The sequence below is a fragment of the Salvelinus namaycush genome, unplaced genomic scaffold (genome assembly GCF_016432855.1).
Source record: "Salvelinus namaycush isolate Seneca unplaced genomic scaffold, SaNama_1.0 Scaffold45, whole genome shotgun sequence".
Classification (NCBI taxonomy): domain Eukaryota; kingdom Metazoa; phylum Chordata; class Actinopteri; order Salmoniformes; family Salmonidae; genus Salvelinus; species Salvelinus namaycush.
In genome coordinates, this window is record NW_024061142.1 from 163,713 (window position 1) to 190,877 (window position 27,165).

General features: G+C 41.7%; 1 protein-coding gene across 1 annotated transcript; it reads left to right on the top strand.

Moving 5' to 3' along the window:
• The first annotated feature begins 5,430 nt into the window (after window positions 1–5,430).
• On the top strand, window positions 5,431–26,962 carry LOC120041354 (zinc finger protein 2 homolog). The gene is made up of 3 exons (XM_038986301.1): window positions 5,431–5,515; window positions 5,755–5,982; window positions 25,367–26,962. The coding sequence occupies exons 1-3, from the start codon at window positions 5,431–5,433 to the stop codon at window positions 26,767–26,769; spliced, it is 1,716 nt and encodes a 571-aa protein (XP_038842229.1). The 3' UTR covers window positions 26,770–26,962.
• Window positions 26,963–27,165: the final 203 nt, after the last annotated feature.

Here is a 27,165-nt window from a genome sequence, read left to right on the forward strand (position 1 = left end):
CAATCAAACAACTTGATAGTACACCAGAGAACACACACAGGAGAGAAACCTTATAGCTGTACTCAATGTGGGAAGAGTTTTATTAAGTCTAACTGTCTGACTATACACCAGAGAACACACACAGGAGAGAAACCTTATAGCTGTGCTCAATGTGGGAAGTGTTTTACTACATCTAGCCATCTGTCTATGCACCAGAGAACACACACAGGAGAGAATCCTCATAGTTGAAATCAATGTGGGAAGAATTTTACTCTGATATACACACAGGAAATAAATAATGTAGCTGTGATCAATGTGTGAAGAGCTACTCTGGTAAAATATATCTGATCAAACATCAGAATATACAGGAAGGAGTTGTTTCATGATGTCAATGAAATAGTGTCACAATGTAGAATGTTTTAACATTGAAGGAGTATTTTAATGTCACAATGTAGAATGTTTTAACATTGTAGTAGGAGTATTTTAATGATGTCACAATGTAGAATGTTTTAACATTGTAGTAGGAGTGTTTTAATGATGTCACAATGTAGAATGTTTTAACATTGTAGAAGGAGTATTTTAATGAATAATGTCACAATGTAAAAAATATATATTGAGTTAGAGATCCTTCCTTGATACCCTTGTGCATTCACTCCGGGTCTTTGTCCACTACTTAGTACACAAAACCTACAGACAAGAACAGTATCCTACACGCTTCTAGTGCACATCCCACATTTCTGAAGAAGGGATTTCCGTTCACACAATTTCTGAGACTGAAGCTGTTATGTGTAGTAGTAAAACAGAGGCTGAAAATGTAGAGGGAGTTTGAGACCCCCCCCCCTAAAGAATGGCTTGATGATTTTCCCAGTAGAAATGTAGAGGGAGTTTGAGGCCCACTAAAAATTGTTCTGTAATTACCATTGAAATAGAAGCCTGGTGCCTATTCACAGTGATGATAGCCTGAGATCATGTGACATGTAATTACCATTGAAATAGAAGCCTGGTGTGTTTGTGTAAATAGCACATTTTATGTTTAGGTTTTCAATATATCACAAATTTTCTGCATATTGGTTATTGATTTGGACACGTTAAAACTGTGTTTTGACGTTGGGGCTATCCCACCTAGCAACATGTCATTGAACAGAAGACTTTGCCAGGATGTCCAAAATACGTTCGGTTTAGGTTGAAAATACTTATTTTTTCAAGTTGTTGTTTCAACGACTTGAAAACAACTTGATTTAAATGTACGGTCTATGAACAATTTTATTAACAATCTGACATCGCTCCAGTATTTATTGACTACATTCAAGTGCTAATTGTCTTTATTCCACTACTGAAGAAGCATGACTCAAATCACCTCATATATTCAAACATTCAGCCTGACAAAATATACATGTTTTATTTTTCCATGCCTCACCCTTAAGTTAATTATTGCCAATACATATTAAAAGCTCTCTGGGAAATGTGGGATGCTTGTGTCCCACTTGGCCAATAGCCAGGGAAAATGTAGAGCGCCAAATTCAAAAAAATTATATAAAATCAAACTTTCATTAATTCACACATATAAGATACCATATTAAAGCTACACTCGTTGTGAATCCAGCCGACATGTCAGATTTTGAAAAAGGCTTTTCGACGAAAGCATAAGATGCTATTATCTGATGATAGCACAACAGTAAACAAAGAGAGTGTAGCAAATTTCAACCCTGCAGGCGCAACACAAAACGCAGAAATAAGATATAAATCATGCCTTACCTTTGACGAATTTCTTTTGTTGGCACTCCAATATGTCCCATAAACATCATAAATGGTCCTTTTGTTCGATTAATTCTGTCCATATATGTCCAAAATGTCCATTTATTTGGCGCGTTTGATCCAGAAAAAAACAGCTCAATTTTTGAACAACGTCACTACAAAATATCTCAAAACTTACCTCTAAACTTTGCCAAAACATTTCAAACTACTTTTGTAATACAACTTAAGGTATTTGTAAACGTTAATAATCGATCAAATTGAAGACGGGTCTATCTGTTTTCAATACAGGAGGTCAACAAACTAACGCTACTTTTCTAGTCTTGCGCAACTCTCAAACAGTACACATAACGTTACACTGATTCCAGATGGCCGTTCTTCTTCATTGCACAAAGGAATAACCTCAACCAATTTCCAAAGACTGGTGACATCCAGTGGAAGCGGTAGGAACTGCAAACAGGTTGATTAGAAATCTAGTATCCCAATGAAAACTCATTGAACAGACGGTGACCTCAAAAAAAAAAAAAAATCTGAATGGTTAGTCCTCGGGGTTTTGCCTGCTACATAAGTTCTGTGATACTCACAGACATGATTCAAACAGTTTTAGAAACTTCAGAGTGTTTTTATATACAAATTTACTAATAATATGCATATCTTATATTCTGGGGATGAGTAGAAGGAAGTTGAAATTGGGCACGCTATTTATCCAAAAGTGAAAATGCTGCCCCCTAGCCTAGAGAAGTTAAGGTGAAAGAATACCATGCTATTGTTTGAGGAGAGTGCACAGTTATGAACTTGAAAAGTTATTAATAAACCAATTAGGCACATTTTGGGCGGTCTTGATACAACATTTTGAACAGAAATGCAATGGTTCATTGGATCAGTCTAACACTTTGCACATACACTGCTGCCATCTAGTGGCCAAAATCTAAATTCCGCCTGGGATGGAATAATACATTATGGCCTTTGTCTTGCATTTCAAAGATGATGGTTCAATATATATATTTTTTTAAACGGTTGTTTTTTTCCCTTTGTATTATCTTTTACCAGATCTAATGTGTCTCCTACATTCATTTCACATTTCTACAACTTCAAAGTGTTTCCTTTCAAATTGTATCAAGAAAATGCATTTCCTTAATTCAGGTCCTGAGCTACAGGCAGTTAGATTTGGGTATGTCATGAAAATAAGGGGTGGATCCTTGTGAGAGAGGTGGAAAAATGTACAGTTATGAATATAACTACTGTTTCCTGAAGGAGGGGACGAGATAACATACTATGGGAGAGTCCAATCATATTCACCTGAAAACTTCCGAGCCCGCCCTCGGAAGCCATGTCTTCCTGGCTATAATACCGGGGCTCGCATCCATTTCCTAAATTCAGTACTGCTTTTCAGCGAGCCTAAATCCCCTGTCGGTGCAGGGTCAGAATATGATATACCTCGTTCCATCCTTCAGGGAACAGTAGTTATAGTCATAACATGTGGATTTAATAGTATGTTGTACCTAGTTTCCTTCCTTCAGGGAACAGTAGTTATAGTCATAACCTGTGGATTTAATAGTATGTTGTACCTAGTTTCCCCCCTTCAGGGAACAGTAGTTATAGTCATAACGTGTGGATTTAATAGTATGTTGTACCTAGTTTCCTTCCTTCAGGGAACAGTAGTTATAGTCATAACGTTTGGATTTAATAGTATGTTGTACCTAGTTTCCCTCCTTCAGGGAACAGTAGTTATTTTCATACCTGGACGTTACCTTTCAGTCACTAACTGGTTCCAACATATTATAGGGGTACCAAACTAGGAAGCCCACAGCAGTCCAAGCACACACAGGTTCCACTGGCTCCAAAAAAGGGTTACAGAAGCCACCTTTTTTCCCTGATGCTGACCTGTCAGAGTCTCATATATCAAGTCAAATCAAGTTTATTTTATATAGCCCTTCGTACATCAGCTAATATCTCGAAGTGCTGTACAGACACCCAGCCTAAAACCCCAAACAGCAAGCAATGCAGGTGTAGAAGCACGGTGGCTAGGAAAAACTCCCTAGAAAGGCCAAAACCTAGGAAGAAACCTAGAGAGGAACCAGGCTATGAGGGGTGGCCAGTCCTCTTCTGGCTGTGCTGGGTGGAGATTATAACAGAACTATGCCAAGATGTTCAAAATGTTCATAAGTGACAAGCATGGTCAAATAATAATCATGAATAATTTTCAGTTGGCTTTTCATAGCCGATCATCAAGAGTTGAAAATAGCAGGTCCGGGACAGGTGGCGGTTCCATAACCGCAGGCAGAACAGCTGAAACTGGAATAGCAGCAAGGCCAGGTGGACTGGGGACAGCAAAGAGCCATCACGCCCGGCAGCCCCGACGCACGGTCCCAGGTCTCAGGTCCTCCGAGAGAGAGAAAGAGAGAGAGAAGGAGAGAATTAGAGAGAGCCAAGATTTTCAAAATGTTCATAAATGACAAGCATGGTCAAATAATAATCAGGAATAAATGTCAGTTGGCTTTTCATAGCCGATCATTAAGAATTGAAAACAGCAGGTCTGGGACAGGTAGGGGTTCCATAACCGCAGGCAGAACAGTTGAAACTGGAATAGCAGCAGGGCCAGGCGGACTGGGGACAGCAAGGAGTCATCATGCCCGGTAGTCCTGACGTATGGTCCTAGGGCTCCGGTCCTCCGAGAGAGAGAAAGAAAGAGAGAAGGAGAGAATTAGAGAGAGCCAAGATTTTCAAAATGTTCATAAATGACAAGCATGGTCAAATAATAATCAGGAATAAAAGTCAGTTGGCTTTTCATAGCCGATCATTAAGAGTTGAACAGGTAGGGGTTCCATAACAGCAGGCAGAACAGTTGAAACTGGAACAGCAGCAAGGCCAGGTGGACTGGGGACAGCAAGGAGTCATCATGCCCGGTTTGCCGTGACGTATGGTCCTAGGGCTCAGGTTCTCCGAGAGAGAGAAAGAAAGAGAGAACGAGAGAATTAGAGAGAGCATACTTAAATTCACACAGGACACTGGATAAGATAGGAGAAGTACTCCAGGTATAACCAACTGACCCTAGCCCCCCGACACATAAACTACTGCAGCATAAATACTGGAGGCTGAGACAGGAGGGGTCAGGAGACACTGTGGCCCCATCCGATGATACCCCCGGACAGGGCCAAACAGGAAGGATAGGATATAGAGGTCCAGAACCTGCTGCCACTTGGCCACGCCCACTGACACACTGCCACTTGGCTACGCCCACTGACACACTGCCACTTGGCTACGCCCACTGACACGCTGCCACTTGGCCACGCCCACTGACACGCTGCCACTTGGCTACGTCCACTGACACGCTGCCACGTGGCTACGCCCACTGACACGCTGCCACGTGGCTACGCCCACTGACACGCTGCCATGTGGCCACGCCCACTGACACGCAGCCACGTGGCTACGCCCACTGACCCGCTGCCACGTGGCTACGCCCGCTGCCACTGCAGCCCAAGTCCATAGACCCCCACGGTTCCAAGAACAATACTTACCTTGCGAGTCTGAAATGTCAGAACTCACAGGAAACGGTGATAACCCGGATAAAAAAAAACCTGCATGCTGCCTAACAACCACATCCCATAACCATAGCAACACTATGAGCTACACTGGGAGCAGCTACATCCATGCCATCAAACCTCACCGTTGTCAAGGCAACCCAAACCTTACTGAGGTATGTCGGGAATCCCAACTCGCTGCAGCACAGATATCACCATGCCGCTGAACAAGGCCCAAGCAGCGGCCACGCCCCTGGAGTGGAGTGAGCGTGCACACTGTTGTCAAGGCAACCCTTGTCCTTTGCTGCCGTACGCCAGGGAGATGGCCTCCACAATCCGATGAGAAAGATCCTGCTTAGAGAGAGCCCTACCCTGAGCTGGATTAGTGAAACAGACAAAAAGCTGGTCACAAATGTGGATATCCTTGGTCCTATCCATACACGCTGCTTAGAGAAAGGGAACACCGGACACAGGCCATTCAACCTCCGTTGTTCTCTGGAAGCAAATGGAGGAGATGAGAAAGGGAACACCGGACACAGGCCATTCAACCTCCGTTGTTCTCTGGAAGCAAATGGAGGAGATGAGAAAGGGAACACCGGACACAGGCCATTCAACCTCCGTTGTTCTCTGGAAGCAAATGGAGGAGATGAGAAAGGGAACACCGGACACAGGCCACACAACCTACATTGTTCTCTGGAAGCAAATGGAGGAGATGAGAAAGGGAACAGCTGTAAAACATAACCTTGGGAACGGGTTCAAGTCCGGGCTCTGGCTGGGCCACTCAAGGACATTCAGAGACTTGTCCCGAAGCCACTCATGTGTTGTCTTGGCTATGTGCTTAGGGTCGTTGTCCTGTTGGAAGGTGAACCTTCGCCCCCAGTCTGAGGTCCTGAGCGCTCTGGAGCAGGTTTTCATCAAGGATCTCTCTGTACTTTGCTTCGTTCATATTTCCCTAGATACTGGCAAGTATCCCAATCCCTGCCGCTGAAAAACGTCCCCACAGCATGATGCTGCCACCACCATGCTTCACTGTAGGGATGGTGCCAGGTTTCCTCCAGATGTGAAGCTTAGCATTCAGGCCAAAGAGTTCAATCTTGGTTTCATCAGACCAAAGAATCTTGTTTCACATGGTCTGAGAATCCTTTAGGTGCCTTTTGGCAAACTTCAAGCGGGCTGTCATGTGCCTTTTACTGAGGAGTGGCTTCTGTCTGGCAACTCTACCAAAAACGCCCTGATTGTTGGAGTGCTGGAGAGATGGTTGTCCTTCTGGAAGGTTCTCCCGTCTCCACAGAGGAACTCTGGAGCTCTGTCAGAGTGACCATCGGAAGGTTGAGTTAAAAGCTATAGAATGTAGCTACAACACAGACTGCTATGGAAGGTTGAGTGTAAAGCTATAGAATGTAGTTACAACACAGACTGCTATGGAAGGTTGAGTGTAAAGCTATATAATGTAGCTACAACACAGACTGTTATGGAAGGTTGAGTGTAAAGCTATAGAATGTAGCTACAACACAGACTGCTATGGAAGGTTGAGTGTAAAGCTATATAATGTAGCTACAACACAGACTGCTATGGAAGGTTGAGTGTAAAGCTATATAATGTAGCTACAACACAGACTGTTATGGAAGGTTGAGTGTAAAGCTATAGAATGTAGCTACAACACAGACTGTTATGGAAGGTTGAGTGTAAAGCTATATAATGTAGCTACAACACAGACTGCTATGGAAGGTTGAGTGTAAAGCTATAGAATGTAGCTACAGGACAGACTGCTATGGAAGGTTGAGATAAAAGTTGAGTTAATGAACTAACTGTAGCCAGCTATATGGTGACAGCAGCTAGCTAAATCTAGCTAGCTAGCTAGATTACATTCAATTCGGCTCCATTGTGGCTTGCTAACTCTCTCTCACTAACGTTAGCTAGGTAGCTAGTTGTTTTAGATGCTAAACAGACGGGCCATTTTGCTTTTCTAGCTAACCTAGGTAGCTAGCTAGCTATATAGCGTGAGTGTGGCACAGTGTCTTTCCCAGCCCATTCTAGTGACCAGCGTCCACTGGTATCAGCCATGGGTATATGCATCACTGGGACATTGTAATTACATTATCATTAACAGGGTGGCAGGTAGCCTAGTGGTTAGACCGTTGGGCCAGTAACCGAAAGGTTGGTGGATTGAATCCCCGAGCTGACAAGGTAAAAATCTGTCGTTCTGCCCCTGAACAAGGCAGTTAACCCACTGTTCCTAAGCCAAAATTGTAAAGAAGAATTTGTTTTTAATTCAAATCAAATCAAATGTATTTATAAAGCCCTTCTTACATCAGCTGATATCTCAAAGTGCTGTACAGAAACCCAGCCTAAAACCCCAAACAGCAAGCAATGCAGGTGTAGAAGCACGGTGGCCAGGAAAAACTCCCTAGAAAGGCCAAAACCTAGGAAGAAACCTAGAGAGGAACCAGGCTATGAGTGGTGGCCAGTCCTCTGCTGGCTGTGCCGGGTGGAGATTATAACAGAACATGGCCAAGATGTTCAAATGTTCATAGATGACCAGCAGGGTCAGATAATAATAATCACAGTGGTTGTCGAGGGTGCAACAGGTCAGCACCTCAGGAGTAAATGTCAGTTGGCTTTTAATATCCGAATTAATTGACTTGACAAGTTAAATAAAGGTTAAAAAACCAGACATTACAGAATGTTAGTTGTATCTGCATCGACTGATCACATCCGAAATATCATCTCTCCAGTGTGTCTTTCTAACCTCCAATAACAGACGTTTGTTTCTCCTGTAGAAAAATGGCCGTCATGTCGAACTCAGGGGGGGTTTCCATCTTCTTTGAAGCCACCTGTTCTCATGATATCATCCTCACATCAGATGGCAGCGTATTAATCTGCTGCTACACAGATACAGACACAATTAGTCTGTTGATTTAGATGGAAATCAAGGTTTGTACTGAATAATCAGATGTGATCGAATCAACGTTTTATTGGTCACATGGGCAGGATACAGGATGTAGGCTAAACGGTGTAGTGAAATGTTTACTCATGGGCTCTTCTTAACAGTGCAGTACACATCCACTATGACCCAGTGATGTGTAAACCTGTCTGTTAATGATGATGTAATAATGTCTCAGTGATGTGTAAACCTGTCTGTTAATGATGATGTAATAATGACCCAGTGATGTGTAAACCTGTCTGTTAATGATGATGTAATAATGTCTCAGTGATGTATAACCCTGTCTGTTAATGATGATGTAATAATGTCTCAGTGATGTATAACCCTGTCTGTTAATGATGATGTAATAATGTCCCAGTGATGTGTAAACCTGTCTGTTAATGATGATGTAATAATGACCCAGTGATGTGTAAACCTGTCTGTTAATGATGATGTAATAATGTCCCAGTGATGTATAAACCGGTCTGTTAATGATGATGTAATAATGTCCCAGTGATGTATAAACCTGTCTGTTAATGATGATGTAATAATGTCTCAGTGATGTATAACCCTGTCTGTTAATGATGATGTAATAATGTCCCAGTGATGTGTAAACCTGTCTGTTAATGATGATGTAATAATGTCCCAGTGATGTGTAAACCTGTCTGTTAATGATTATGTAATAATGACCCAGTGATGTGTAAACCTGTCTGTTAATGATGATGTAATAATGTCCCAGTGATGTGTAAACCTGTCTGTTAATGATGATGTAATAATGACCCAGTGATGTGTAAACCTGTCTGTTAATGATGATGTAATAATGTCCCAGTGATGTGTAAACCTGTCTGTTAATGATGATGCAATAATGTCCCAGTGATGTTTAAACCTGTCTGTTAATGATGATGTAATAATGTCCCAGTGATGTATAAACCTGTCTGTTAATGATGATGTAATAATGTCCCAGTGATGTGTAAACCTGTCTGTTAATGATGATGCAATAATGTCCCAGTGATGTTTAAACCTGTCTGTTAATGATGATGTAATAATGTCCCAGTGATGTATAAACCTGTCTGTTAATGATGATGTAATAATGTCCCAGTGATGTGTAAACCTGTCTGTTCATGATGATGTAATAATAATGTCCCAGTGATGATGCAATCTCTATTGCACTCCACACTGCCCTTTCCCACCTGGGCAAAAGGAACACCTATGTGAGAATGCTATTCATTGACTACAGCTCAGCGTTCAACACCATAGTACCCTCAAAGCTCATCACTAAGCTATGGACCCTGGGACTAAACACCTCCCTCTGCAACTAGATCCTGGACTTCCTGACGGGCTGCCCCCAGGTGGTGAGGGTAGGTAACAACACATCCGCCACGCTGATCCTCAACACGGGGGGCCCCTAAGGGGTGCGTGCTCAGTCCCCTCCTGTACTCCCTGTTCACTCAATCATCTCCTTTGTGTTGATCACGTTGAGGGAGAGGTTGTTGTCCTGGCACCACACGGCCAGGTCTCTGACCTCCTCCCTGTCTCGTCGTTGTCGGTGATCAGGTCTATCACTGTTGTGTCATCGGTCATGCCTGGCCAGTCATGCCTGACCGTGTGGTGCCAGGACAACAACCTCTCCCTCAACGTGATCAAGACAAAGGAGATGATTGTGGACTACAGGAAATGGAGTACCGAGCACACCCCCATTCTCATCGAAAGGGCTACAGTGAAAACTGAAAAACAGCTTCTATCTCAAGGCCATCAGACTGTTAAATTGTCATCACTAGTCGGCTATCACCCGGCCACTCAACCTTGCACCATAGAGGCTGCTGCCCTATATACATATGATATGGATTCACTGGCCTCTGTAATAATGGAACACGTGTCACTTTAATAATGTTTACATCGTCCTAATATTTATATATTTCTTAATTACATTATTTTACTTTTAGATTTGTGTGTATTTGTTGTGAATTGTTAGATACTACTGCACTGTTGGAGCTAGGAACACAAGCATTTAGTTAGATATTACTGTTGGAGCTAGGAACACAAGCATTTAGTTAGATATTACTGTTGGAGCTAGGAACACAAGCATTTAGTTAGATATTACTGTACTGTTTTAGTTAGTTAGATATTACTGTTGGAGCTAGGAACACAAGCATTTAGTTAGATACTACTGCACTGTTGGAGCTAGGAACACAAGCATTTAGTTAGATATTACTGTTGGAGCTAGGAACACAAGCATTTGGTTAGATATTACTGTTGGAGCTAGGAACACAAGCATTTAGTTAGATATTACTGTTGGAGCTAGGAACACAAGCATTTAGTTAGATATTACTGCACTGTTGGAGCTAGGAACACAAGCATTTAGTTAGATACTACTGCACTGTTGGAGCTAGAAACACAAGCATTTAGTTAGATATTACTGTTGGAGCTAGGAACACAAGCATTTAGTTAGATATTACTGTTGGAGCTAGGAACACAAGCATTTAGTTAGATATTACTGTACTGTTGGAGCTAGGAACACAAGCATTTAGTTAGATATTACTGTTGGAGCTAGGAACACAAGCATTTAGTTAGATATTACTGTACTGTTGGAGCTAGGAACACAAGCATTTAGTTAGATACTACTGCACTGTTGGAGCTAGGAACACAAGCATTTAGTTAGATACTACTGCACTGTTGGAGCTAGGAACACAAGCATTTAGTTAGATATTACTGTTGGAGCTAGGAACACAAGCATTTAGTTAGATACTACTGCACTGTTGGAGCTAGGAACACAAGCATTTAGTTAGATATTACTGTTGGAGCTAGGAACACAAGCATTTAGTTAGATATTACTGTTGGAGCTAGGAACACAAGCATTTAGTTAGATATTACTGTACTGTTGGAGCTAGGAACACAAGCATTTAGTTAGATACTACTGCACTGTTGGAGCTAGGAACACAAGCATTTAGTTAGATATTACTGTTGGAGCTAGGAACACAAGCATTTAGTTAGATACTACTGCACTGTTGGAGCTAGGAACACAAGCATTTAGTTAGATATTACTGTTGGAGCTAGGAACACAAGCATTTAGTTAGATACTACTGCACTGTTGGAGCTAGGAACACAAGCATTTAGTTAGATATTACTGTTGGAGCTAGGAACACAAGCATTTAGTTAGATATTACTGTTGGAGCTAGGAACACAAGCATTTAGTTAGATATTACTGTTGGAGCTAGGAACACAAGCATTTAGTTAGATACTACTGCACTGTTGGAGCTAGGAACACAAGCATTTAGTTAGATATTACTGTTGGAGCTAGGAACACAAGCATTTAGTTAGATATTACTGTTGGAGCTAGGAACACAAGCATTTAGTTAGATACTACTGCACTGTTGGAGCTAGGAACACAAGCATTTAGTTAGATATTACTGCACTGTTGGAGCTAGGAACACAAGCATTTAGTTAGATATTACTGTTGGAGCTAGGAACACAAGCATTTAGTTAGATATTACTGTTGGAGCTAGGAACACAAGCATTTAGTTAGATATTACTGTTGGAGCTAGGAACACAAGCATTTAGTTAGATACTACTGTTGGAGCTAGGAACACAAGCATTTAGTTAGATACTACTGTTGGAGCTAGGAACACAAGCATTTAGTTAGATATTACTGCACTGTTGGAGCTAGGAACACAAGCATTTAGTTAGATATTACTGCACTGTTGGAGCTAGGAACACAAGCATTTAGTTAGATACTACTGCACTGTTGGAGCTAGGAACACAAGCATTTAGTTAGGTATTACTGTACTGTTGGAGCTAGGAACACAAGCATTTAGTTAGATATTACTGTTGGAGCTAGGAACACAAGCATTTAATTAGATATTACTACACTGTTGGAGCTAGGAACACAAGCATTTAGTTAGATACTACTGCACTGTTGGAGCTAGGAACACAAGCATTTAGTTAGATACTACTGTTGGAGCTAAGAACACAAGCATTTAGTTAGATATTACTGCACTGTTGGAGCTAGGAACACAAGCATTTAGTTAGATACTACTGCACTGTTGGAGCTAGGAACACAAGCATTTAGTTAGATATTACTGTACTGTTGGAGCTAGGAACACAAGCATTTAGTTAGATACTACTGTTGGAGCTAGGAACACAATCATTTAGTTAGATATTACTGTTGGAGCTAGGAACACAAGCATTTAGTTAGATATTACTGTACTGTTGGAGCTAGGAACACAAGCATTTAGTTAGATACTACTGCACTGTTGGAGCTAGGAACACAAGCATTTAGTTAGATACTACTGTTGGAGCTAGGAACACAAGCATTTAGTTAGATATTACTGCACTGTTGGAGCTAGGAACACAAGCATTTAGTTAAAAAACATTTTTTTTTAAATTTAAATATAATTAAAATAAATAAAATAAAATTTCGATTTTTATTTGAACCTCTCCCCCTCTACATCATTACATTTAACAACATAATAATACATGGTCAACCATTTCCTCTACCATTCAGCCATTACCCACACAAATCTAAAAGTTAAATAATGGATTTAAAGAAATATATAAATACAAGGACAATCAATGTCGGAGTGGCATTGACAAAACATACAGTAGAATAGAATACAGTGTGAATATTGACTTGCCTAGTTAAATAAAGGTTAAATAAAATAACAAATAACAAATATACATCTGAAATGAGAAAAGATTGTGTGGTGGTGATGGGAGTAGTTTAATTAGAAATGCAGCGTTAGATAAGAGAAGAATATAGCGGTATTAATAACGGGCTTCACACTCCAGTACAGTAGGGGGCGGTGTTTACACCTCTCGGTCGGTTGCGATCCGCCGATAAAAACTCAAAGAAGAAAAGCAACAACAGCTTGTCAGCCATCTCGGTAGCTTGCTAGCCGACATAGCGGAACCGTTCAAGTTCTTTAGACGCTTTCTGATATATGAGCCACTGTGTTTAGAACACATTTCTGTCGTTTAACTAATTATCCCATTTAATTTCCTATTTACGTTGTTATTAGTCAGCTAGCTGTCTCGTTAAGTTAGCATTAGCCTAGCTAGCTAGCTGTTAGCTAACATCCCCGACCATGAGTTCACCAAGCTACTCGTCTCCTGTTGAAGAAGAGGAGGTCTGCTGGACGGAGAAAGAGGGTCTGTGGCTGAACGTTGTCGTGAAAGAGGAGAAGGAAGAAGAGGCTGTCACAGTAAAACAAGAGGTAGAGGGTGAGGCTGTTACAGTGAAAGAAGAAGAGAAAGACGTTTCAGTGAAAGAAGAGGAAGACGCGTTCAGAGTGAAAGAGGAGGAGGATGTTACAGTAAAAGGAGAGGAGAAAGACGTTTCAGTGAAAGAAGAGGAAGATGCGTTCAGAGTGAAAGAGGAGGAGGATGTTACAGTAAAAGAAGAGGAGGCAGAGAAAGAGGAGGATGTGGTTTTTGGAGTGAAGGAGGAGAAGGAGGGGGAGATTACTGTCACATTGAAAGACGAGGACACAGGCGATCTGATTAACACCAGTAAGTACTGTCCTAAAAACAGGGGCATTTACTCCGCAGTTGTTCAACTGATGTGACAAAAGCTATGAAAAGTACCCAGATTTTTAATTGGCAAGAAATAGTCATTCATATCCACAAAATATACTATCAAATCAAACTATTTGTCACATGCGTCGAATACAACAAGTATAGACCTTACCATGAAATGCTTACTTACAAGCCCTTAACCAACATTGAATTGTACCTTTATTTAACTATTTAACTCAGTTTTAGAACAAATTCTTATTTTCAATGACGGCCTTCCGGGGGGAACAGTGGGTTAACTGTTCAGGGGGAAGAACGACAGGTTTTTACCTTGTCAGCTCAGGGATTCGATCCAGCAACCTTTTGTTTACTAGTCCAACGCTCTAACCACTAGGCTACCTGCCACCCCAATACATTGCAGTTCAAGAAGAGTTGAGAAAATATTTAGCAAATAAGCTAAAGTAACACAATAAAATACCAATAACTAGGCTATATACAGGTGGTACTGCGTCAGTGTGGAGGCTATATACAGGGGGTACAGAGTCAATGTGGAGGCTATATACAGGGGGTACAGAGTCAATGTGGAGGCTAAATACAGGGGGTACCGAGTCAGTGTGGAGGCTATATACAGGGGATACCGAGTCAATGTGGAGGCTATATACAGGGGATACCGAGTCAATGTGGAGGCTATATACAGGGGATACCGAGTCAGTGTGGAGGCTGTATACAGGGGGTACCGAGTCAATGTGGAGGCTATATACAGGGGGTACCGAGTCAATGTGCGGGGGTACAGGTTAGTTGAGGTAATATGTACATGGAGGTAGGGGTGAAGTGACTGTGCATAGATAATAAACAGTGAGTAGCAGCAGTGTACATGTGTACACCAAGTCAGTTCTGTCATTATCCTGGCTCTTCAATAAAGAGTCATTTTGAATTGATTCAGAACACCAGGTCAATACTGTCATTAACCTGGCTCTTCAATAAAGAGTCATTTTGAATTGATTCAGAAGACTAACATCAGTTCTCTCATTAACCTGGCTCTTCAATAAAGAGTCATTTTGAATTTATTCAGAACACTAACATCAATACTGTCATTATCCTGGCTCTTCAATAAAGAGTCATTTTGAATTGATTCAGAACACCAAGTCAATACTGTCATTTACCTGGCTCTTCAATAAAGAGTCATTTTGAATTGATTCAGAACACCACCATCAATACTGTCATTAACCTGGCTCTTCAATAAAGAGTCATTTTGAATTGATTCAGAACACCAAGTCAGTACTGTCATTAACCTGGCTCTTCAATAAAGAGTCATTTTGAATTGATTCAGAACACCAAGTCAGAACTGTCATTTTGAATTGATTCAGAACACCAACATCAGTTCTGTCATTAACCTGGCTCTTCAATAAAGAGTCATTTTAAATTGATTCAGAACACCAAGTCAGTACTGTCATTAACCTGGCTCTTCAATAAAGAGTCATTTTGAATTGATTCAGAACACCAAGTCAATACTGTCATTAGCCTGGCTCTTCAATAAAGAGTCATTTAGAATTGATTCAGAACACTAACATCAATACTGTCATTAACCTGGCTCTTCAATAAAGAGTCATTTTGAATTGATTCAGAACACCAACATCAATACTGTCATTAACCTGGCTCTTCAATAAAGAGTCATTTTGAATTGATTCAGAACACTAACATCAGTACTGTCATTAACCTGGCTCTTCAATAAAGAGTCATTTTGAATTGATTCAGAACACTAACATCAGTACTGTCATTAACCTGGCTCTTCAATAAAGAGTCATTTTAAATTGATTCAGAACACCAAGTCAGTACTGTCATTAACCTGGCTCTTCAATAAAGAGTCATTTTGAATTGATTCAGAACACCAAGTCAATACTGTCATTAACCTGGCTCTTCAATAAAGAGTCATTTTGAATTGATTCAGAACACCAAGTCAATACTGTCATTAGCCTGGCTCTTCAATAAAGAGTCATTTAGAATTGATTCAGAACACTAACTTCAATACTGTCATTAACCTGGCTCTTCAATAAAGAGTCATTTTGAATTGATTCAGAACACTAACATCAGTACTGTCATTAACCTGGCTCTTCAATAAAGAGTCATTTTGAATTGATTCAGAACACTAACATCAGTACTGTCATTAACCTGGCTCTTCAATAAAGAGTCATTTTGAATTGATTCAGAACACCAAGTCAATACTGTCATTAACCTGGCTCTTCAATAAAGAGTCATTTTGAATTGATTCAGAACACCAACATCAATACTGTCATTAACCTGGCTCTTCAATAAAGAGTCATTTTGAATTGATTCAGAACACCAGGTCAATACTGTCATTAACCTGGCTCTTCAATAAAGAGTCATTTTGAATTGATTCAGAACACCAACATCAATACTGTCATCATTTACAGAAGGGTCCAGTCTGATTGATTTACAGCAGGGTCCAGTCTGATTGATTTACAGCAGGGTCCAGTCTGGTTGATTTACAGCAGGGTCCAGTCTGGTTGATTTACAGCAGGGTCCAGTCTGATTGATTTACAGCAGGGTCTAGTTGGAATGATTTACAGCAGGGTCTAGTTGGAATGATTTACAGCAGGGTCTGGTTGATTTACAGCAGGGTGTAGTCTGGTTGATTTACAGCAGAGTCTAGTTGATTTACAGTAGAGTCTAGTTGATTTACAGTAGGTTCTAGTCTGATTTACAGCAGGGTCTGGTTGATTTACAGCAGGGTGTAGTCTGGTTGATTTACAGCAGAGTCTAGTTGATTTACAGTAGAGTCTAGTTGATTTACAGTAGGTTCTAGTCTGATTTACAGTAGGGTCTGGTTGATTTACAGCATGGTCTGGTTGATTTACAGCAGGGTCTTGTTGATTTACGGCAGGGTCTTGTTGATTTACGGCAGGGTGTAGTCTGGTTGATTTACAGCAGAGTCTGGTTGATTTACAGTAGGTTCTAGTCTGATTTATAGCAGAGTCTGGTTGATTTGCTAAACAGTTACCTCGACTAATCTGTACCTCCACATTGACTCTGTACCGGTACCCCCTGTATATAGCCTCCACATTGACTCTGTACCAGTACCCCCTGTATATAGCCTCCACATTGACTCGGTACCAGTACCCCCTGTATATAGCCTCCACATTGACTCTGTACCGGTACCACCTGTATATAGCCTCCACATTGACTCTGTACCGGTACCCCCTGTATATAGCCTCCACATTGACTCTGTACCGGTACCACCTGTATATAGCCTCCACATTGACTCTGTACCAGTACCCCCTGTATATAGCCTCCACATTGACTCGGTACCAGTACCCCCTGTATATAGCCTCCACATTGACTCTGTACCGGTACCACCTGTATATAGCCTCCACATTGACTCTGTACCGGTACCCCCTGTATATAGCCTCCACATTGACTCTGTACCGGTACCACCTGTATATAGCCTCCACATTGACTCTGTACCAGTACCCCCTGTATATAGCCTCCACATTGACTCGGTACCAGTACCCCCTGTATATAGCCTCCACATTGACTCTGTACCGGTACCACCTGTATATAGCCTCCACATTGACTCTGTACCGTAACACCCTGTATATAGCCTACACATTGACTCTGTACCGGTACCCCCTGTATATAGCCCCCACGTTGACTCTGTACCGGTACCCCCTGTATATAGCCTCCACATTGACTCTGTACCGGTACCCCCTGTATATAGCCTCCACATTGACTCTGTACCATAACACCCTGTATATAGCCTCTACATTGACTCAGTACCGTAACACCCTGTATATAGTCTCCACATTGACTCTGTACCGTAACACCCTGTATATAGCCTCCACATTGACTCAGTACCGTAACACCCTGTATATACAGTGGGGAGAACAATTATTTGATACACTGCCGATTTTGCAGGTTTTCCTACTTACAAAGCATGTAGAGGTCTGTAATTTTAATCATAGGTACACTTCAACTGTGAGAGACGGAATCTAAAACAAAAATCCAGAAAATCACACTGTATGATTTTTAAGTAATTAATTTGCATTTTATTGCATGACATAAGTATTTGATACATCAGAAAAGGACAACTTAACATTTGGTATAGAAACCTTTGTTTGCAATTACAGAGATCATACGTTTCCTGTAGTTCTTGACCAGGTTTGCACACACTGCAGCAGGGATTTTGGCCCACTCCTCCATACAGACCTTCCCCAGATCCTTCAGGTTTCAGGGCTGTCGCTGGGCAATACGGACTTTCAGTTCCCTCCAAAGATTTCACTGTGAGTTCTACACCTGTCTACACCTGGTCTACACCTGTCAGTATTTCACTGTGAGGTCTACACCTGTTGGTTAAGGGCTGGTCAGTCAGCATTTCACTGTGAGGTCTACACCTGTTGGTTAAGGGCTGGTCAGTCAGCATTTCACTGTGAGGTCTACACCTGTTGGTTAAGGGCTGGTCAGTCAGTATTTCACTGTGAGGTCTACACCTTTTGGTTAAGGGCTGGTCAGTCAGTATTTCACTGTGAGGTCTACACCTGTTGGTTAAGGGCTGGTCAGTCTGCATTTCACTGTGAGGTCTACACCTGTTGTATTCAGTATTTCACTGTGAGGTCTACACCTGTTGTTTAAGGGCTGGTCAGTCAGTATTTCACTGTGAGGTCTACACCTGTTGTATTCAGCATTTCACTGTGAGGTCTACACCTGTTGGTTAAGGGCTGGTCAGTCAGTATTTCACTGTGAGGTCTACACCTGTTGGTTAAGGGGCTGGTCTGTCAGCATTTCACTGTGAGGTCTACACCTGTTGGTTAAGGGGCTGGACAGTCTGCATTTCACTGTGAGTTCTACACCTGTCTACACCTGGTCTACACCTGTTGGTTAAGGCCTGGTCAGTCAGTATTTCACTGTGAGGTCTACACCTGTTGGTTAAGGGCTGGTCAGTCACTATTTCACTGTGAGGTCTACACCTGTTGGTTAAGGGGCTGGACAGTCAGCATTTCACTGTGAGGTCTACACCTGTTGGTTAAGGGCTGGTCAGTCACTATTTCACTGTGAGGTCTACACCTGTTGGTTAAGGGCTGGTCAGTCAGCATTTCACTGTGAGGTCTACACCTGTTGGTTAAGGGCTGGTCTGTCAGCATTTCACTGTAAGGTCTACACCTGTTGGTTAAGGGCTGGTCTGTCAGCATTTCACTGTGAGGTCTACACCTGTTGGTTAAGGGCTGGTCAGTCAGCATTTCACTGTGAGGTCTACACCTGTTGGTTAAGGGCTGGTCTGTCAGCATTTCACTGTGAGGTCTACACCTGTTGGTTAAGGGCTGGTCTGTCAGCATTTCACTGTGAGGTCTACTACACCTGTTGGTTAAGGGCTGGTCAGTCAGCATTTCACTGTGAGGTCTACACCTGTTGGTTAAGGGCTGGTCAGTCAGTATTTCACTGTGAGGTCTACACCTGTTGGTTCAGGGCTGGTCAGTCAGCATTTCACTGTGAGGTCTACACCTGTTGGTTAAGGGCTGGTCAGTCAGCATTTCACTGTGAGGTCTACACCTGTTGGTTAAGGGCTGGTCTCAGCATTTCACTGTGAGGTCTACACCTGTTGGTTAAGGGCTGGTCTCTCAGCATTTCACTGTGAGGTCTACACCTGTTGGTTAAGGGCTGGTCTCTCAGCATTTCACTGTGAGGTCTACACCTGTTGGTTAAGGGCTGGTCTCTCAGCATTTCACTGTGAGGTCTACACCTGTTGGTTAAGGGCTGGTCTCTCAGCATTTCACTGTGAGGTCTACACCTGTTGGTTAAGGGCTGGTCTCTCAGCATTTCACTGTGAGGTCTACACCTGTTGGTTAAGGGCTGGTCAGTCTGCATTTCACTGTGAGGTCTACACCTGTTGTATTCTGCATATCAATGTGAGGTCTACTACACCTGTTGTATTCGGCGCATGTGACAAGTAACATTTGATTTGATTCACAGCAGGGTCTAGTTAGATTTAACTGAGAAAGCATCAAGGTAGTGTGTTAATGTTTTCAAATGTTTCTGTGTCAGTTTGGACACACAGAGATACTTAGCTCATAATGTGTAGAGAACTGTTCCTTGATGGATAGGCTATTGTACAACACACAGAGCTATTTTCCTTTATTCAGGACATTTAGAATGACAACACATTACAGAGTAGCCTAGTGGGATTATTCACAACATTATCTGGTGATCAGGTTATGAAATGTCAAAACAAAGACATTTTATTGTCCATGTTTCACCTGGAATATTAAATGATTTATAGTCCGAGGTCTATGTTGTAAGTTAGTGGTCCTACAGTAGGTCTATGTTATTGTTAGGTGAAGTTATGGGTCCTACAGTAGGTCTATGTTGTTGTTAGGTGAAGTTATGGCTCCTACAGTAGGTCTATGTTATTGTTAGGTGAAGTTATGGGTCCTACAGTAGGTCTATGTTGTTGTTATGGGTCCTACAGTAGGTCTATGTTATTGTTAGGTGAAGGTGTGGGTCCTACAGTAGGTCTATGTTGTTGTTGGGTGAAGTTATGGGTCCTACAGTAGGTCTATGTTATTGTTAGGTGAAGTTATGGGTCCTACAGTAGGTCTATGTTGTTGTTATGGGTCCTACAGTAGGTCTATGTTGTTGTTAGGTGAAGTTGTGGGTCCTACAGTAGGTCTATATTATTGTTAGAGGAAGTTATGGGTCCTATGCTATCATCTGGGACCATTCAACAGTCTAGATTTACCAGGTTATTACTGCTAAACAATAAACCGTTTTTGGGGTTGTCATAGACTTACAATTGTTGTTTTGATTATTTCTTACATTTTCTAAAAGACTATTTGGTTGTGATAATTGCAAAATATTGTAATGAAACAGGCAGTGAGCAGGTCTCGAACCCTCGACCTTCTAGCCCGAGGTCCGGCGCGCTATCGACTGTGCCGCAAAAGCATGCTCGAGCGGCAGAGTCGATTTCCGCGCTTATAAACCCAGGGTCGTTACAATATGTATTTTGGATGCAGCAGTTGTTTGCTTAAATGTTAACGCTAGGCTGGAAGCAAAGCTGTTAGCTAGAATGCTAACGCTTATTGACATAGGCTGGAAGCAAAGCTGTTAGCTAGAATGCTAACGCTTATTGACATAGGCTGGAAGCAAAGTTGTTAGCTAGAATGCTAACGCTTATTGACATAGGCTGGAAGCAAAGCTGTTAGCTAGAATGCTAACGCTTATTGACATAGGCTGGAAGCAAAGCTGTTAGCTAGAATGCTAACGCTTATTGACATAGGCTGGTAGCAAAGCTGTTAGCTAGAATGCTAACGCTTATTGACATAGGCTGGAAGCAAAGCTGTTAGCTAGTATGCTAACGCTTATTGACATAGGCTGGAAGCAAAGCTGTTAGCTAGTATGCTAACGCTTATTGACATAGGCTGGAAGCAAAGCTGTTAGCTAGTATGCTAACGCTTATTGACATAGGCTGGCGGCAAAGCTGTTAGCTAGTATGCTAACGCTTATTGACATAGGCTGGAAGCAAAGCTGTTAGCTAGAATGCTAACGCTTATTGACATAGGCTGGTAGCAAAGATGTTAGCTAGAATGCTAATGCTTATTGACATAGGCTGGTAGCAAAGCTGTTAGCTAGAATGCTAACGCTTATTGACATAGGCTGGAAGCAAAGCTGTTAGCTAGTATGCTAACGCTTATTGACATAGGCTGGAAGCAAAGCTGTTAGCTAGAATGCTAACGCTTATTGACATAGGCTGGTAGCAAAGATGTTAGCTAGAATGCTAATGCTTATTGACATAGGCTGGTAGCAAAGCTGGTAGCTAGTATGCTAACGCTTATTGACATAGGCTGGAAGCAAAGCTGTTAGCTAGAATGCTAACGCTTATTGACATAAGCTGGAAGCAAAGCTGTTAGCTAGAATGCTAACGCTTATTGGCGAGCTTCAATGCCATACAACTCTCCTTCCGTGGCCTCCAATTGCTCTTAAATACAAGTAAAACTAAATGCATGCTCTTCAACCGATCGCTGCCTGCACCTGCCCGCCTGTCCAACATCACTACTCTAGACGGCTTTGACTTAGAATATGTGGACAACTACAAATACCTAGGTGTCTGGTTAGACTGTAAACTCTCCTTCCAGACTCACATCAAACATCTCCAATCCAAAGTTAAATCTAGAATTGGCTTCCTATTCCGCAACAAAGCATCCTTCACTCATGCTGCCAAACATACCCTTGTAAAACTGACCATCCTACCAATCCTCGACTTCGGTGATGTCATTTACAAAATAGCCTCCAATACCCTACTCAATAAATTGGATGCAGTCTATCACAGTGCCATCCGTTTTGTCACCAAAGCCCCTTACACTACCCACCACTGCGACCTGTACACTCTCGTTGGCTGGCCCTCGCTTCATACTCGTCGCCAAACCCACTGGCTCCAGGTCATCTACAAGACCCTGCTAGGTAAAGTCCCCCCTTATCTCAGCTCGCTGGTCACCATAGCAGCACCTACCTGTAGCACACGCTCCAGCAGGTATATCTCTCTGGTCACCCCCAAAACCAATTCTTCCTTTGGCCGCCTCTCATTCCAGTTCTCTGCTGCCAATGACTGGAACGAACTACAAAAATCTCTGAAATTGGAAACACTTATCTCCCTCACTAGCTTTAAGCACCAGCTGTCAGAGCAGCTCATAGATTACTGCACCTGTACATAGCCTATCTATAATTTAGCCCAAACAACTACCTCTTTACCTACTGTATTCATTTATTTATTTTTGCTCCTTTGCACCCCATTATTTCTATCTCTACTTTGCACTTTCTTCCACTGCAAACCAACCATTCCAGTGTTTTTATTTTATTTTATTTTTTTACTTGCTATATTGTATTTACTTCGCCACCATGGCCTTTTTATATAAAGGTGAAATAAAAAAATAAAAAAATTGACATAGTCTGGAAGCAAAGCTGTTAGCTAGAATGCTAACGCTTATTGACATAGGTTGGTGGCCAAGCTGTTAGCTAGTATGCTAACGCTTATTGACATAGTCTGGAAGCAAAGCTGTTAGCTAGAATGCTAACGCTTATTGACATAGGCTGGTAGCAAAGATGTTAGCTAGAATGCTAACGCTTATTGACATAGGCTGGTAGCAAAGCTGTTAGCTAGAATGCTAACGCTTATTGACATAGGCTGGTAGCAAAGCTGTTAGCTAGAATGCTAACGCTTATTGACATAGGCTGGAAGCAAAGCTGTTAGCTAGAATGCTAACGCTTATTGACATAGTCTGGAAGCAAAGCTGTTAGCTAGAATGCTAACGCTTATTGACATAGGCTGGTAGCAAAGCTGTTAGCTAGAATGCTAACGCTTATTGACATCAAGCTGATAGCAAAGCTGTTAGCTAGAATGCTAACGCTTATTGACATAGGTTGGTGGCCAAGCTGTTAGCTAGTATGCTAACGCTTATTGACATAGGCTGGTAGCAAAGATGTTAGCTAGAATGCTAACGCTTATTGACATAGGCTGGAAGCAAAGCTGTTAGCTAGAATGCTAACGCTTATTGACATAGTCTGGAAGCAAAGCTGTTAGCTAGAATGCTAACGCTTATTGACATAGGCTGGTAGCAAAGCTGTTAGCTAGAATGCTAACGCTTATTGACATCAAGCTGATAGCAAAGCTGTTAGCTAGAATGCTAACGCTTATTGACATAGGTTGGTGGCCAAGCTGTTAGCTAGTATGCTAACGCTTATTGACATAGGCTGGAAGCAAAGCTGTTAGCTAGAATGCTAACGCTTATTGACATAGGCTGGTAGCAAAGATGTTAGCTAGAATGCTAACGCTTATTGACATAAACTGGTAGCGAAGCTGTGAGGTGTAATGCTGACGCTTATTGACTTAGGCTGGAAGCAAAGCTGTTAGCTAGAATGCTAACGTTTATTGACATAGGCTGGTAGCAAAGCTGTTAGCTAGAATGCTAACGCTTATTGACATAGGCTGGTAGCAAAGCTGTTAGCTAGAATGCTGAAGGAGACCAGATTAGACTCATAATGAGGCTGTTCATGTCGAAGGAGACCGGATTAGACTCATAATGAGGCTACCATGTTGAAGGAGACCAGATTAGACTCATAATGTTGAAACACCATTGTTACGGATACAAGTGTTCTGTGTGTATCCTGTGTGTATTTCTTTTCTCTCCTTCTCCCCTACTCACAGGTGACAATAATCATTCCCCAATCAGTCATCAATCAGTCGCTAATCGGAAGACACCTGCTCCTTTTCCCTTACCCAATCACAGTCCCTTTCCCTTGGTTTAAAACCCCTGTCAGTTGTTGTCTCCCCAGCTCAATCTCTTTGTAACATGCCTTCTGTCTGTAGATCGCTTGTGTGTTTTGCATCTACATGTCACTTTGTCCCCACCTGTGAGTATTGTTTTGGTTATGGTGTTTGAGTGTTTGTTTGATGGTGGGAAAAGGGGGTAACCAGACAAGTCGCCCTTGGGCATACACTACCCGTAGGTAAACTTTGTTATATAAACACTAGTTAGAACTGGGCGGACCACCCCCTGTATTTTTGGTTAGTTAGTTAGCTGTTTGTGAAGTAGGCTAGTCTAGCTTAGGGGTGTTTTTGAATTATTATTCTTTCATTCCTTGGGTCCCGCTCAGCCCCTTTTCCTGCTCCCCCCCCATTTACCGTGTGTTTATAAATAAACATTTAGTGTTTGACGGTAATTAAGTTGTCTGTGGTTATTTTTGTTCTCACTGTTACGTTGTCACTATAATAATTTGCATGAGTTGTGTTACGGGTCCCATTACCATCCCCCCTAGATTGTCGGGCCAAAGGGATTCGTAACAACCATGTTGAAGGAGACCAGATTAGACTCATAATGTTGAAACACCATGTTGAAGGAGACCAGATTAGACTCATAATGAGGCTACCATGTTGAAGGAGACCAGATTAGACTCATAATGAGGCTGAGTATGTTGAAGGAGACCAGATTAGACTCATAGTGAGGCTACCATGTTGAAGGAGACCATGTGCAACCTAATGCTAGGTTGGTAGCAAAGCTGGAATGCTAACGTTTATTGACATAGACTGTCAGCAAAGCTAGCCAAAGATTTTTCTGGTTGAAATTAAAGTTTTTTTAAAAAGTATAAAGCAGTTGATTTGAAACAATGGCATAAAGGAGCCTTTACAATTATAATCCAAAAGTATTGTGAAATGCACTCATAAGAAACCTATAAATGGAGGCTATTTTTGCTGTCAGTCTATGAGAACTCCCCTGAGTTTTCCCCCACGGTGGTGAATTAGTACTTAGGGTTTTAACAGCTGTATTAACTTATTTCTAGAATCATCCACTATATACTACTGTGACAAAAACAAGACAATATGGCTGTTGTTGCTCACTTGAATGTCCTTAAGACAGTTTTCAAATAAGTTTGTAAAAGCATTTTAAACATTTCATTACAGAATTAAATTGTTGTAAAACATCACGGGCAATCACCTTTTACCTCAAATAGACAGTATTTTACTACTAACGTGAAAACAAGACTAAATGTGTCAAATAATTTTAACATTCATTACAGACGTCAATTGTTGTACAACATCATGGCTATGCTGTTGGCATCACCTCCTACAGTGGATTTCTGCTGTTGTGGGCCTTTTACCATCTGTCTGACTTTGTCATTCACACAGGAGAGAGACGTGACTATCGTGGATCCTCTGGGGAGCCTCAACAACAACATGATGCTGACGAGGCAGAGAAGAGTCCCTCCACATCAGAACACCTCGAGAAACACCAGCGGAGACCCACAGGAAAGACACCTCACTGCTGCTCTGACTGTGGGAAGAGATTTACCTCTTCGGCTGACCTTATAAGACACCAGAGAATCCATACAGGAGAGAAACCGTATAGCTGTGATCAGTGTGGGAAGAGTTTTAATGTTCCAAGCAGCCTGAAAACACACCAGAGAACACACACAGGAGAGAAGCCTTATAGCTGTGATCAGTGTGGGAAGAGTTTTAATGTTCCAAGCAGCCTGAAAACACACCAGAGAACACACACAGGAGAGAAACCTTATAGCTGTTGTCAATGTGGGAAGAGTTTTTCTTCGTCAAGCCGTCTGACTATACACCAGAGAACACACACAGGAGAGAATCCTTATATCTGTGATCAATGTGGGATGAATTTTACTACATCTAGCCAGCTGACTTTGCACCAGAGAACACACACAGGAGATAAGCCGTATAGCTGTAATCAATGTGGGAAGAGTTTTGCTGCCTCACGCAGCATGACAGCACACCTGAGAATACACACTGGCGAGAAACCTCACTGTTGCTCTGACTGTGAGAAGAGATTCACCTCTTCAGCAGACCTTAAAATACATCAGAGAAGCCATACAGGAGAGAAGCCTTATAGCTGCTCTGACTGTGGGAAGAGCTTTTCAAAATCATCTATATTACAATCACACCAGAGAATTCACACCGGAGAGAAACCTTATAGCTGCTCTGACTGTGGGAAGAGCTTTTCAAAATCATCTACATTACAATTACACCAGAGAATTCACACTGGAGAGAAACCTTATAGCTGTTATCAATGTGGGAAGAGCTTTACTCACTCAAACAGCTTGATAGTACACCAGAGAACACACACAGGAGAGAAACCTTACCACTGCTCCGACTGTGGAAAGAGATTTGTTTCGTCAGGACATTTAAAATCACATCAGAGAACACACACAGGAGAGAAGCCTTATAGCTGTGATCAATGTGGGAAGAGATTTACTCACTCAAACAGCTTGATAGTACACCAGAGAACACACACAGGAGAGAAGCCTTATAGCTGTGATCAATGTGGGAAGAGCTTTACTCACTCAAACAGCTTGATAGTACACCAGAGAACACACACAGGAGAGAAACCTTATAGCTGTACTCAATGTGGGAAGAGTTTTATTAAGTCTAACAGTCTGACTAGACACCAGAGAACGCACACAGGAGAGAAACCTTATAGCTGTGCTCAATGTGGGAAGTGTTTTACTACATCTAGCCATCTGTCTATGCACCAGAGAACACACACAGGACAGAATCCTCATAGTTGAAATCAATGTGGGAAGAATTTTACTCTGATATACACACAGGAAATAAATAATGTAGCTGTGATCAATGTGTGAAGAGCTACTCTGGTAAAATATATCTGATCAAACATCAGAATATACAGGAAGGAGTTGTTTCATGATGTCAATGAAATAATGTCACAATGTAGAATGTTTTAACATTGTAGTAGGAGTATTTTAATGATGTCACAATGTAGAATGTTTTAACATTGTAGTAGGAGTATTTTAATGATGTCACAATGTAGAATGTTTTAACATTGTAGAAGGAGTATTTTAATGATGTCACAATGTAGAATGTTTTAACATTGTAGAAGGAGTATTTTAATGATGTCACAATGTAGAATGTTTTAACATTGTAGTAGGAGTATTTTAATGATGTCA

Bases quoted from the DNA above. Each gene is read 5' to 3' on its own strand.
- LOC120041354 (XM_038986301.1), top strand. From the start codon at position 5,431: ATGTCGGGAATCCCAACTCGCTGCAGCACAGATATCACCATGCCGCTG. The intron at 5,516-5,754 runs GTGAGCGTGCAC...GTTCTCTGGAAG, and splicing joins GGCCACGCCCCTGGAGTGGA to CAAATGGAGGAGATGAGAAA. The intron at 5,983-25,366 runs GTAAAACATAAC...TTGTCATTCACA, and splicing joins AGATGAGAAAGGGAACAGCT to CAGGAGAGAGACGTGACTAT.